Source organism: Rhinichthys klamathensis, unplaced genomic scaffold (genome assembly GCF_029890125.1).
Source record: "Rhinichthys klamathensis goyatoka isolate OS25496 unplaced genomic scaffold, OSU_Roscu_1.1 h1tg000799l_1, whole genome shotgun sequence".
NCBI classification, from domain to species: domain Eukaryota; kingdom Metazoa; phylum Chordata; class Actinopteri; order Cypriniformes; family Leuciscidae; genus Rhinichthys; species Rhinichthys klamathensis.
This window is the reverse complement of record NW_026607192.1, coordinates 641,060-655,274: the sequence shown is the minus strand read 5'-3', so window position 1 is coordinate 655,274 and position 14,215 is coordinate 641,060. Positions and strand designations below refer to the sequence as shown.

General features: G+C 35.9%; 1 protein-coding gene across 1 annotated transcript; it reads left to right on the top strand.

Moving 5' to 3' along the window:
- Window positions 1-2,637: 2,637 nt before the first annotated feature.
- LOC130077994 (E3 ubiquitin-protein ligase TRIM35-like) lies at window positions 2,638-13,269 on the top strand. Its single transcript, XM_056243436.1, has 6 exons — window positions 2,638-2,660; window positions 2,749-2,892; window positions 6,948-7,176; window positions 7,263-7,285; window positions 7,361-7,498; window positions 13,254-13,269. Exons 1-6 carry the CDS (start codon window positions 2,638-2,640, stop codon window positions 13,267-13,269), a joined length of 573 nt encoding a protein of 190 aa, XP_056099411.1.
- Window positions 13,270-14,215: the final 946 nt, after the last annotated feature.

Genomic DNA, 14,215 nt, shown 5'->3' with positions numbered 1-14,215 from the left:
AGGCAAACAATTCAAACATAAGTAAGCTCTCTAATAGGCTACAAAGTTAAAGTTAAATAGCCTAAATATATAAAGTTATGAAACTTCACTTTGCCCTCAGCCAAAACGATTTTTTGCCAAGGAACAAACAATAGTTTAATGAGACCAAATATCAACTTATACACAAGACGAATTATACGTCATGTTTATCCACTAGACTAGAGACATCAGAGCCAGCGGCAAACGTCAAGCACTAGCCGAGGAAAAGCTGTTCCAGTCGGGGTTGAACACCTGTGGTGAACGCCTGGATGTCACAACTCCGAAAACGTCAGAGACATTTTTCAAATAGGCGCTATCTTTATAAATAAACCACAGGTTTGAGTTTTAAACAACCACATTCTCGCCTGAAACACTCTTAAAATTACATTTCATGACACAATAACAGTAGTATTTTGATATTACGCGGGTTTTCTCCTCTGCTATTGACGCTTGCTGGTTGGTGCGAGATGCATTCTGGGATACCTGGCTGTCTCAAGTCCGCACAAGTCACCTCTCGATGCATCCTCGGTAAACGGGGCGGATCAAGAACACATCCGGGGATTTGAACTGGACTTGGCTAGACGTGAACTTTGAATTGGAACAGTACTTGGGCAGTGACTGATGATGTTTCACAAGTCCACAAGAACACAAGTACAGACAAGAATGCATATTGAGAAACGGCCAGTGTGTTTGTTAAGCAGATTTGCAGCAGCAAAGGAAGCTAAAGTGAAACGAGTTCAGGTGATGATGGTTACCTGGTGATGGTTTTATAATCATCATGAAATTGACTGATTCACTGAGGTATTTTACTCTAACAACTATTTTGTCAGGTTAATAAGTTAGTTAGACTTTAACAAACATGAGCACGGAAAAGTCAGTTTATGATGACACACACAGACATCAACAACCAGCATATGAATCTCAACAATGGTGACAATTAAAAGTACTATGCTGCAATGCATGCTGGGTAGCGGCATAGTACAAAAATCCCAGCATACATTGCAACATGAATAAAATATGCTGAATTGTCCTATAATTTGTTTGTATCAAAACATTTGCTTTTAATTTTTGCTGTTGGTTTTGTTGTGAATTAGTAACTTTTCAGTGATGTTCTGAATTAATCTAAATATTTTATGTTTATCTAAATATTTGGGATTGTCACCATTGTTGAGATTCATGTGCTGATTGTTGATATCTGTGTGTGTCAGCATAGGCCACATTTTTTTTCATGTTTGTTAAAAGACTTAAACTGATTGTTATATTGCTGGATCTCATGCTGCATTAACACAGGGTTTGTGATGTGAATATATTAGTGGAACAACTTAATTGTTAGATTATAAAAACCTCAGTGAATAAGTCTGTTTCATGGTGATTATAAAACCATCAACAGGTAACCATCATCACCTGATCTTGTTTCACTTTAACTTTCTTTGCTGTTCCAAATGTGTTTGACAAACACACTGTCACAACAGCCAAAAAGACAAATTATTAAATAAGAGTTGAGAGTCCAACTAATGGAAACACTAATCACTGTTATGGTGACTTCAAATGAAACGGAGTTAAACCTCTGTTAATTCTCAATAAGAACTTCTGTAGACGTCTGACAGAAATAAAGTCAGTCTGGTTAGTAATAAGTGAAGCTGGTAATGCTGTTTGTGGAGTTGTTTAATCCTCCTCTGCTGAGATCTTCACAGATTTAATGTATTCTTTTATCTTCAGTTGATTTCATCTAAGGCTGAAATTACTCCATATTTAATATAAATAGATTTTGTTGGCAACGATAAGGTAAAGTTCTGGTTTATTTCTTTGCTCTTGGCTGACATGTGGCATTGCTATGCAGATATGTAAAGTCCAGGTTCACAAAGTAAAAGTCCTCCTCAGTATTAGTTCCAATCACTTGGATTTGCTAATTCAGACAGGAGATAAAACTAATTAGTGAAATCAGCTGACTGAGTTCATGGGTGGAATAAACATATGGCAGGACGGTCAGGGGATCTCTGGATAATCCGTAATTCGTTTGTAATTATAAAACGAAAATACCGTTTTTCTGTTTTTTGTTTCAAAACGAAAAACCAAATAACCGTTTTTGGTGTCAGAATCAAAAAACGAAAAACCAATTAAAAACGGCCCGTTTTTCGTTTTTTGGTGATCATTTTATCGTTATTCCTTTTTGAACAAAGAATGAAGAGAGTCTTTAAACTTCAGTCTATTCGTTTTTCGTTTATAAACCAAAAACGGAAGTCACGTGGTCTATTCCTTTTTTGGAAGCGAAAGTAACCGGAAACACTTTCAAAATAAAAGTTGGCTAACTATAGTTAGCGATGTGATTGTAGACTAAAACTGAACTAATATAACGTTTTTTAGTACAACTAAAGTAGCACTGGGTGTGAAAAAAACACTTTAGTTAACTGAAATAAAAATTTAAAATAATAAAATAATAACTCTGGCTGTTAGGGAGAATTAAACATTTGTAAGACCATTGGTAACCTGTAACTTCAGATTAAGACTAGTGAACTCATTTTATATGTAGCTTAGGATAGCAGGTAGCCTATTTATTTATAAGTTTCTATTATTTAATTCACATTTTAGTTTTGTAACATATTTATAGCCCTTATTGCTATGTGGAAGCTCAACCAGCAGAGGTCTTTCTAACCCCTTCTGTGCACCGACTCTTTCTGTGGGACAACAGGCAACAAGGGTTTGACCTTTTGACTTGTGTTTATATCAAAGAGAAGGCAAGCACCGCTACCAACAGAAGCTAATCACTGAGTTTGAAGGGTGTGCAGAACTTCACCTGCCTCCCAGCTCCTCTTTCTATGGCACTATATCTGCTAAACACTCTCAGCTTCCACCATCTACTGTTACCCCTTCTGTGTCAAAACAAAACTCTTCCAAAACAAATCTATAAAGTTGTATACTTTTTATTTTCCTTTGCATTTTTCTCCAGTGTAATATAGCCTACTTATTATGTTAGTTAAGTAGATTAAATATTTTTTATGCAGCTTGTATTTCTCATTAGTTATATAGACCTACTTGTGTGTGAAACCAGACAACCAGCCAAATAACAGCAATAAACAGCTAACATAAGAAAACAACTGAGGGAGAATCAAAAGAAGAAACAGTCAAGCAAATTAAATAAACACAGCACAGCCATGAGAACAAGAATAACAACAATACATTCAAATAAATAACTTAATGAAAAGCATAAAGAATAGTTCTACCTGTGACAACTAAAAAAAAATTAAATTTGTTTGGGTGAATGTTCAATTTTAACCATAAACATAATAGTAGTATTGTTTGTTGGGCTGGTGATAAAGGAAAATCAACCACTAATTTGTGGCCTGGTCACTCTTTTTAACAGTTTCCATTACACTCCATTTAGTGGCACTTTTGTCCCACTATTTCCAACAGAAGCATTACTAGTGACACTGCTGCCGCACTTGTAGCACCAAAGTCACAATTAGTCTTAGTATACACTTATTTCAATATCCAATTCCACAAAAGTAGTGCCACAATTCAAAGATGTGGCTTACCATAAAACATGATGTAAATATCTGAAAGTGACAACAAGGCCCTTTTATGGTGCCGGAGGAAGGAGTGGTGTACTGCTTTGTCCTGCCAGTCCAGCATTTATTTGAAGAGAGAGTGATGGTAGGTGACTGGGGCCAGTCTTGCTACTATCATCAGTCCTTAAACCCTGCACACAGTGCACAGGCTCACATCCTCCAGGTATTGGGGAAATCTGGGAGGCCCTGACATGAGTACCAGGGAGAAAAACTAAATGATTTAACTTCACTTTTATTTTACTTTACACAAGTACCAAGAGTACAGAGCACTGCCTTTCCCTGGTGGTTCATCAAACAGAATTAAACCCAAAAAAGCATTAAAAGATCTGAAAGTCCCAGAGCTAGAGATCATTTTTGACTGAGTAATGCTAGGTTTCACACACAAGTAGGTCTACATAACTAATGAGAACTACAAGCTGCATAACAAATATTTAATCTACTTAACTAACATAATAAGTATATTACACTGGAGAAAAATGCAAAGGAAAATAAAAAGTATACAACTTTATAGATTTGTTTTGGAAGAGTTTTGTTTTGACACAGAAGGGGTAACAGTAGATGGTGGAAGCTGAGAGTGTTTAGCAGATATAGTGCCATAGAAATAGGAGCTGGAAGGCAGGTGAAAAGGTCAAAAGGTCAAACCTTTGTTGCTTGATGTCATAAATATGTTACAAAACTAAAATGTGAATTAAATAATAGAAACTTATAAATAAATAGGCTACCTGCTATCCTAAGCTACATATAAAATAAGTTCACTTGTCTTAATCTGAAGTTACAGAGGTCACCAATGGTCTTACAAATGTTTAATTTTATTAAGAGTTATTATTTTATTAGTTTTAATTTTTATTTCAGTTAACTAAAGTGTTTTTTTTCACAACCAGTGCTACTTTAGTTGTACTAAAAAATGTTATATTAGTTCAGTTTTAGTCTACAATCACCTCGCTAACTATAGTTACTTTTATTTTGAAAGTGTTACCGGTTACTTTCGCTTCCAAATAAGGAATAGACCACGTGACTTCCGTTTTTTTGTTTATAAACGAAAAACGACTAGACGGAAGTTCAAAGACTCTCTTCATTGTTTGTTCAAAAAGGAATAACGATAAAAATGATCGCCAAAAACGAAAAACGGACCGTTTTTAATTGGTTTTTCGTTTTTTGATTTTGACACCAAAAACGGTTATTTGGTTTCTCGTTTTGAAACAAAAAACAGAAAAACGGTATTTTCGTTTTATAATTACAAACGAATTACGGATTATCCAGAGATCCCCTGACCGTCTCAGGAGGTTAAAGTGTGACAATAAAATATCAAATGAGCATATGATTTAATAAGATCTAATGTAGGCCTACTCTCTCTCTCTCCACACACACACACATAGTGAATAAGGACATTGTGTTTAGGGCTGGGCGATATATCGCACGATATTGTTATGCGCATCTTGTCAGTAAAGCCGGTTCCTATCATATTGTATTTCTACAGTACTGCGCATATGTACTATGAAGGTACCCAGCATGCAGTGCGGCATGAATAGATTAAGCTGTGGAGTTTCTTGATTCTTGTTGGTTTTATCTGTGTTGCTGAACTTATTTTTGTTTCACTTTAGCAGTTTGTGTTGTTTGTTTATTATAATGTTCAGAGTTTGAGTGTCACCATTGTTGTGTTTTGTATATGTTGAGTATTGATGTCTGAGCATCATTAGGTGATGTTTACAAGATGATGTTACATAATTCAAAGATAAATCTCAGCAGCTGCTTTACTATTGTGAAATATCCATCTGCAAATAATTATGAATTTTAACGAAGATAAATACTTATGCTTAAATAACACTAACGATAGTATAGTTTGACTAACTTAAAATTAGCCAATTATCTTATATTCTAGCTTGCCATCGGTTTAACAAATGTTTTCATTTATCACAGTTCTGATATGGCTAGATCATAATGAATATAGAAGGTCCAAGATCCCAAGCAAACGGAACACTGATCAAAGTTTTCAAATTGCCTGAAAAACCACCTGATGCAAACGTAAAAACATTTTTGCGATATATTTGCGAAATTGAGGTATTTCCACTGTGGGCATATTTTCAATTTGCGCAATTTTAAGGGTAATGGAAACGCATCTACTGTTATGCAAATTAAAAACCATTTATTGTAATGATCATAAACACAGGATCAAATTAAAGGTAGGGTGATTTCCATAAACATTTTTTGATATGCTGGTTAAAAGTCTCTTCACATCCTGATAGCAATCACGAAGTTAAGTGGTCTAAATGTATTTATATGTATATATGCACTGCCATTCAAAAATTAAGATTGATTAAAAATACAACAACAACAAAAAAACATTAATATTGTTAGTTATTATGACCATTTAAAATAACCTGTTTTCTATTTAAATACACTACCGTTCAAAAGTTTGGGGTCGGTACGATTTTAAATACTTTTAAAAGAATTCTCTTCTGCTAACCATGGCTGCGCTTATTTGATTAAAAATACAACAAAAATCAGTTATAGTATTAAATATTATTCCAGTGTAAATCAGCTGTTTTCTGTGTGAATATATAGTAAAGTGTAATTTATTCCTGTGATCAAAGCTGAATTTTCAGCATCACCAGTGTCAGTGTCTTCAGTGTCAAATGATCCTTCACAAATCAGTATAATATGGAGTTGATGCTCAAGAAACATTTATTATTATTATCAATGTTGAAACAGTTGTTGGTCTGTCAGTTGTACAGTTTTTTTTTTTTTTTTTTTAGGATTCTTTGATGAATAGGAAGTTCAAAAGACTTTTGTAACATTATAAATGTCTTTACTGTCACTTTCGATCAAATTAATTATTCCTTGATAAATAAAAGTATTGATTTCTTTCCTCCAAAAAATAAAAATAAAATTCTCACTGACCCCAAACTTTTGAACGGTAGTGTATATTTTAAAATGTAATGCATTCCTGTGATCAAAGCTGAATTTTTAGCATCATTACTCCAGTCTATTCTTTGATGAATGGAAAGTTCAAAATAACAGCATTTTTTTTAAATAATAATCTTTTGTAACATTATAAATATATTTACTGTAACTTTTGATCAATTCATTTCTTTCTTGATTAATAAAAGTATATATTTATTTTATTTATTTCCCCCAAAAAATAAAATAAAAATTATTACTGACCCCAAACTTTTGAACGGTTTAATGTTACAAAAGATTTCTATTTCAGATAAATGCTGTTCTTTTGAACTTTCCATTTATCAAACAATCCTAAAACATAAATGTAAATAACTATTTTCAACACTGATAATAATAGTATAATGATAGTTTTATCCAAAAGACAGAGCATCTACAACATTACTAGTACTTGTGATGTGATTTCAGTCTCAAGCTGAGCACACGGAGCGTCAGATTAAACAGCAGTTTGAGAAGCTTCATCAGTTTCAGAGATGAAGAAGAAGCTACAATCACTGCACTGAAGGAGGAAGAGGAGCAGAAGAAGCAGATGATGAAGGAAAAGCTGGAGGAGATGAACACACACATCTCAGATCTTTCACACACAATCAAAGACATGGAGGAGATGATGAAAGCCAATGACGTCTGCTTTCTTAAGGTCTGATTTCACATCATTGATTGATTGATTGATTGATTGATTGATTGATTGAGTTCTTGATGATAAATGGTGTGTTTGTTCTGCAGGAGTTTCCAGTCTCAATGGAAAGGTGAGTGATCTGCTGGTGTCTCTGGTCTCTCTGGTTCTGATCCACTGCAGTTCTGACTCCTGAATGTTCCTCCAGAGTCCAGATCTCACAGCCGGATCCACAGATGGCTTCTGGAGCTTTGATTCATGTGTCACGATACTTGGGCAACCTGCCGTTCGGAGTCTGGAAGAAGATGCAGGACATCGTCCAAAACAGTGAGTCTGCTGAAGATCTGTGCTCTTACACACACACACACACGCACTAGAAATTCAAAAGAAGTTGTATGTGCTCAAAAAAAAAAAAAAAAACGTATTCTCAGGTGCATGGAAGTTATTGTAAACAAAGCTGAAGTCGTCCGCTCACTGAAAAAAAATATTCAGAACCAAAAAAGGGTCTATCAAAAATATATCTTTAATTTTTACTTTTGTGTGAAAAAGTTCAAAGTGTATTAGCTCTTCCCCACCAAACACGGAATTTTCCAATATTATGAAGCTGCAGACTCGGAGCCTGCATCTACAGTCCCCCACCGAGAGTCCCGCATTCTCAGACCCCTCGTTTTTCGAACACAGCGCCTCCTGCACACAGAGTACAGCGCACGCTTATCCAAATGCAATTAAAAACAATAGGATGCAATATTACGGTCTCCAAATAAATGATCCTGCTTAATGCATGTGCCAAAAAAAAAATCATTGCGATGGAAGGGATACAATTACAGATTGAACTATCTTCTGAAAAATAGTATGTGATATTATATTGCTACAATGTTTTTTTATTATTTTTTTTTTTATTCAAATTCCAATTTTTATAATGGTCTAATTAACATTACCATGCTAACATTACAAAATCTGTTTTTTGATATTTTGAATGCGAAGCAAAACAAATCAGAATAGACAAAACACCAATAATAAACAATTCTGTACTTTATTTAATGATCACCTAAACATCATCTTGCTGTAAAGAAAAAATGAAGAAAAAACTGTGTTCGTGACTTTACTTTTCGTCTTCAATTCCATTAAAAAAAACTAATTTATAAGTCGCTTTGCATAATCATTAAATGATATGTTGCTGGGTTCGGCAGGGGCGACTCCATCGATGTATGTACCCTGGAATAGCCTACAACAGTATAGGCCCGATAGCACATGTCTTATGATGTTTCAAAAAGAAAGAAAAAAAAAGAAAAAAGATGTTTGCAAATGTTACCTTCATGTTGCACTGCTCTGTTGAAGTGTCCCTTGAGATGTTTTTGAACTTTGGACAACTTTGTGGGTTTGAAATATATGGGGGCACAAAATGGGCAGTGAAAATCACTGCAGCATTTATGACATATCTACAAAAAGTCCAAGGTTAAAGGCTAACGTTAGCTATCAAAATATTTTCGGGGGGAAGAGGGCGAAAAAACATACATTAACGGCTCAAATCTTGTTACAAACTATCTTTACAAATATTAAATAGACTATTCATATGTTGTATCGATGAGCTAAATTAGTTTTATTAAAAAATAAATCAAAAGAGTAGGCTACTACGATTCGCTAAATAAAATTGAAGATAGCCTACTCACGTTTTGGCTTAAGTTCTTCACATGTTTATCCGATACAATTTGATAGGAGGCGCTGTCTCGAAAAACGAGGGGTCTGAGAATGCGGGACTCTGGGTGCAGGGGGACTGTAGATGCAGGTCTCCGAGTCTGCAGCTTCATACTACTCGAATTTTCCAGCTTTCCATGTTTTCACTGTTATACGGGAGGGGGCGCTATTACACATATTCTGAACGAGTATTGAATCATCTGATCAAAACACAGTAGTAGAAGACGGCAGAAACAAGTGATAGTGTTACAACGCAGTTGAAGCAGAGACGAAGGCAGGATCCAAGTCCAGTATTACTTTAATAAATGAACTCAAAACTACAAAACAAACTCAAGACTCGTGAACGGAACAACCACACATGTAGTAACTTAAACGAAAGACAAGGAACAGACTGAAACACAGGGCTTAAATACACACAGGACTAATGACAAGACAAGGGACACCTGTGAACCTTCAAACAATCAACCAATGAACAAAAACATATGTATGCATATGTAAAAAACGGGCGGCGCCAGAGAATTTTTAACGCAGGTGCTGAGGGGGTGCTAGATCATTGACAGGGAGAGCTGCGCAATTTTATATATATATATATATATACACTTTTATTTAAATGAGCAAAAATTGGCCATTCAATATTCAATTATTTTAATTATCACAATTAAAGTTTAATTGTATTAAATTGAACAAGCACAACATTCAGCATTCAATCAAATAGCCTATTCTTAAGGATTTATTATTTTTATTTATAATGTTTTTTTCAACATAGGCCTAATATCTCATTATTTCAACATAATAGGCTGTGTGTGCGTGGAACAATCAAGATGTGGATTTGTAAATCCGGTGAGGCGTGCATTGATTTTTTTTTTAATAAACTAGTGTTTTCTGCGTCAGTCTTGGTTGCAAAGATGAAGTTGACGATCGCCATCTCCGTAGTAAACGCACCTATAAAGAAAAAATATACATAGGCCTAATGGATTACATAATCAGAGAGTAGGCGTAGAGTAGAGAGTAGCTATTTCTTTTCGTTTTGAATTGTTGCGACATTTCAAGCTTTCTATAGTTCCTCATGTCTGAGAGTCATAAGCTGAGTTTCGGTTAATTTATAATGAGATGTGCTCTGGTTCACGTGCAATGCAATCGCGCCAGAGCCTCCATGTCATGATTATATTGTCTGCTATATTTGCCTCTTATTTATTATATCCAGGCAATTGGTTGATGAAAAATTTATTAAAATTTACAAAACGAAATTCACTTTAAAGAAAGGCTTTCTACAAAACAAAACTTAATGAAGTTGTCAAAACACCGCGGGGGGAACACAGCGAACATCGTGAACATTGTGTGTATTTGAATGACAAAAATGTCGTCATTGACGCCTGCCGACCGGCAACGGTACATTGCAAAATTAACTGCAATGGGTTATGATTGCCCTTATTTAATTAAAAACTGGGTCAATGACCCAACCAAATGGCCGGAGCTCGTTTCCAGACATATTTTGTTATCTGGTGGTTGAATCTCCAGGTAAGACATTGCGGTAGCTGTAGCGGTAACATCGACCCAGGACGGTATAGGACTGTGAAGCTTTAGGGGTGTTGATGGACTCAATCTACTCCATCTGTGTTTTGATCATCGTTCTGATTCTGATCTAGACATATTTGACAAAAACAGGATTTTCTCAGCTTTTTTGCTCAATGTTGCTTTTTTTTATGAAACTTACCCACATTCAAGTGTTGCTTAAAGAAGAATGCATGAAGCTAGAATAAAAATATTTTTGTTCGTTTAAAAGCAGAGGAACACACTGCTGGGATGTGGAGGTTAAAGATAGTCAATGCTGGAGTCTTGGAGTAACTACAGCATCAAACCAGAGGAAGGGAGGTGTTTTCTTCAACACTGATGTCTGGAGTGTGGAGTATGATGAGATTGGACTGTGTGAGCGGTTTGGTTTTCATGTAGAACAGTATCTTGAGCGTGTGAGAGTTGATCTGGACTATGACAGAGGAACGGTGTCATTCTCTGATCCTGTAACTAACACACATGTACACACATTCACAACCACCTTCACTGACACAGTTTATCTGTTCTTCTTTAATCTTGATGAAATGAACTGTATAAGGATTTTACCAGTTAAACTGGTTGTATCAGAAACAGAAAACCACTGCTCTATCTGATTCTGCTAATGGATGAATTAATAAATATATAATTTAAATAAATCATCAGATTGAAGGGTTCCCAGCCAGCACAGCCATGTGGGGCCCACATGGGTTTGACGTGGGCTATCTAACTGGGACCCAGCCAGTTTTGCTCCCGGTTTCCATGTAGGCCCCACATGGGTTTGCCCAGATGAAATGAACACTGCTCAGTGTGCACACTACAGGCTGTTAAATGTAACACTGATCAGTGTTGGAGTTAATGAGATAATTAAGTGATTGAATATGATTGAAGATTATTGAAGACACCTAAAGCAGAATCACTGAAGGAGAAAATTGTAAGCCACCGTTATGGCGATCATTGTTTGCTTTAGTTGGGCTCTTGACCCTTATGTTATTAACTTTAGATTTTGTTTGGCTGTTGTTTCTGACTTATAACTGCCAGAAGAACAAAAAAAAAAAAAAAAAAAAAAAAAAAAAAAAAAGTTATGTAATGGTGTTGGTTATATTATGAAATTTATGTCATCATTTTAACCTTATGTTTAGTGATTTATGCTGTTGGTTACAGCATAACTGTGATTCTGCATAAATATCCAGAATTTTAGATATAATATAAAGGATTTCTTAAAAGTTGTTTTCAAAAAAAAATCTTTCTTTTAGGCACACCCAGACGTCAAGATTCAGTCAATGCATCTCAATAATGGTGACGAGCAGAATATTCAATTAGGAAAAGTAAATTACATAGACAATTCAGATCATAATTTATTCATACCGCAATGCATGATGGGAGCCAGTAATGAGTTGTGATTGGTGGCAGCCACTGCAACATGCATTATTATTGTCACCATTGTTGAGATTCACAGACTGAATCTTGATGTCTGTGTTTCTTAATAAATTCATTTGAAAGTGTTTTGATCAGAACAATGTTTATTAAATATTTTGGATTAAAAAAAATACTGATAATCATATGCTGTGGAATCACAAAGCTGTTGCTAACAAGTTGAACCAGAAGTTGAACCATCTCAATAAGTTTCATTTATCAGATCACAGCATGATTATGCCTAAACATAACCAACACTATAAGATCACACTTTTCTTTGTTCATTTGACTGTTATAAATCAATAACAGCAGACAAACAAAATTTAAAGTGACAGTCTAAGGGTCAAGAGTCCAACTAAAGCAAACGCTGATCGCCATACCGGTGGCTTACAATTTGTGATTTTCTCCTTCAGTGATTCTGCTTGTTAACATCAGGTGTCTTCAATAATGCTCAATCATTATTCAATCACTTAATTATCTCATTAACTCCAACACTGGTCAGTGTTACATTTAACAGCCTATAGTGTGCACACTGAGCAGTATTCATTTCATCTGGGCAAACCCATGTGGGGCCTACATGGAAACCGGGAGCAAAACTGTCTCGGTCCCAGTTAGATAGCCCAGGTCTAACCCATGTGGGCCCCACATGGCTGTGCTGGCTGGGTAATTATCCACTCAAAACTGTATTTCCTGCTAGTCTTTACCAAAGAAGGCACACTTGAAGACTCCAAAAGGACATATCAAATAACCAAATTAATATTTAATAAATTTGGTGTCTCTTTTGTCCACTTTCAACCACTTCTGACCTGATTTCTTCGAGAGGAGGGTCTATGGGTGGCTAAATGTATGGGTTTTTTTTTCCAGATCTTTTGATAATGGACAAAATATGCTTGTGAAATTTACACATGAACGCGTGCCCGGAGACGACAGAAAAACACGGAGAGCAGCAGCTTTAGTTTCTGCTCTGAAAGCCGCAAGACCAGCCGAACGCTGTGAGTGTGTGTGTTAGCAATCAGGAATGGTGAGGGAACATTGTGATTAATACATTAATATATTTTTCATCCTCAAACCAAACTTGGGTCTTCAGCCGACAGTTTAAATCCTGTCGGATTACGCATTAGGTCAGTAAGCAGAGACATGGTATTTTGTGGCTGTTCAAACACATTCGATCACATGAGCGTTTACACTATGAAAGCAAATGTGTTTTCAACTCCCTCTGGAAGTGATGGATAGTGGACAAGCTCAACACATTTTAGACCCCGTTTGCATGTATTGGCATTGTGATCTGATCGACCTAAACAGTTTTTAATACCAGGCGTAAACCGGGCCTTCATGTCTTCTTTTATCTTCAGTTGATTTCATCTAAAGCTTTGGCTGGAAACCAGTTGTAGTTTATGTTCTTGTGTTTCTCTTTTTTCTCTTCTTGTTTCTCTTTCCTTCAGTGATTCTTCTTGTTAACAGCGGGTGTTCATCACTAATGCTCAATCACTGAATTATCTCATTAACTTCAACACTGCTTCAATGGTACTATATATATATATATATATATATATATATATATTGCTGAAAAAGATGCGTCTTCAACCGTTTCTTGAAAATGGCCACAGACTTGGCAGCTCTGGTTAAGTTGGGTAGGTCGTTCCACCAGCAGGGAAACAGACATGGTAAAGGTCCAAGAAAGAGATTTTCTGCCTCTTTGAGATGCACCACAAGACGATGTTCACTTGCAGAGCGCAAGCGCAAGTGAACGAATATATATACATATAGACAGGGGCGTGGTAGCGGGGGGGAAAAGAGTACCGAGTACCCAGGGCCGAGAGGCAGGGGCCTCGGGCCCTGGGTAAAAACTGGATTCGGGTAAAATCCGGGGTAAAATCCCTCTCCAAAACTGGATTTAATGATGATAAATATACACCTGGTTATTGTGTATTTAAAACACATGAAATTTAGTTATTAATCTTACCCGTTTCATTTATGAATCACATTCAGTTTATTAATTTGTTTATGTTCAAATGATGTGATCCAAATGGATGGAAATTTTATATGCAATTCAAATATATAAATCTTACATTTACAATCTTACACCTAACGCTTTTTGACTTTCTCAATTTGTGTAAACCTACAGTGTTCAGAGTAGTCTGTTATTTTTTTTTCCCCACATTAATTACATGTCTAGTATGAAGTCAAAGTCAAGTCACTGACGTTTGCCTACAGAACAACACTGGCTCTGCTCCCTTTTACCTAAACTCAGACTTATGTGCCATCAAGAAACTTGCGCTCTGCAAGTGAACGTCGTCTTGTGGTGCATCTCAAAGAGGCAGAAAATCTCTTTCTTGGACCTTTACCATGTCTGTTTCCCTGCTGGTGGAACGACCTACCCAACTAAACCAGAGCTGCCGAGTCT

Bases quoted from the DNA above. Each gene is read 5' to 3' on its own strand.
- LOC130077994 (XM_056243436.1), top strand. From the start codon at position 2,638: ATGTGGAAGCTCAACCAGCAGAG. The intron at 2,661-2,748 runs GTCTTTCTAACC...TTTATATCAAAG, and splicing joins TGGAAGCTCAACCAGCAGAG to AGAAGGCAAGCACCGCTACC. The intron at 2,893-6,947 runs GTCAAAACAAAA...ATGTGATTTCAG, and splicing joins TCTACTGTTACCCCTTCTGT to TCTCAAGCTGAGCACACGGA.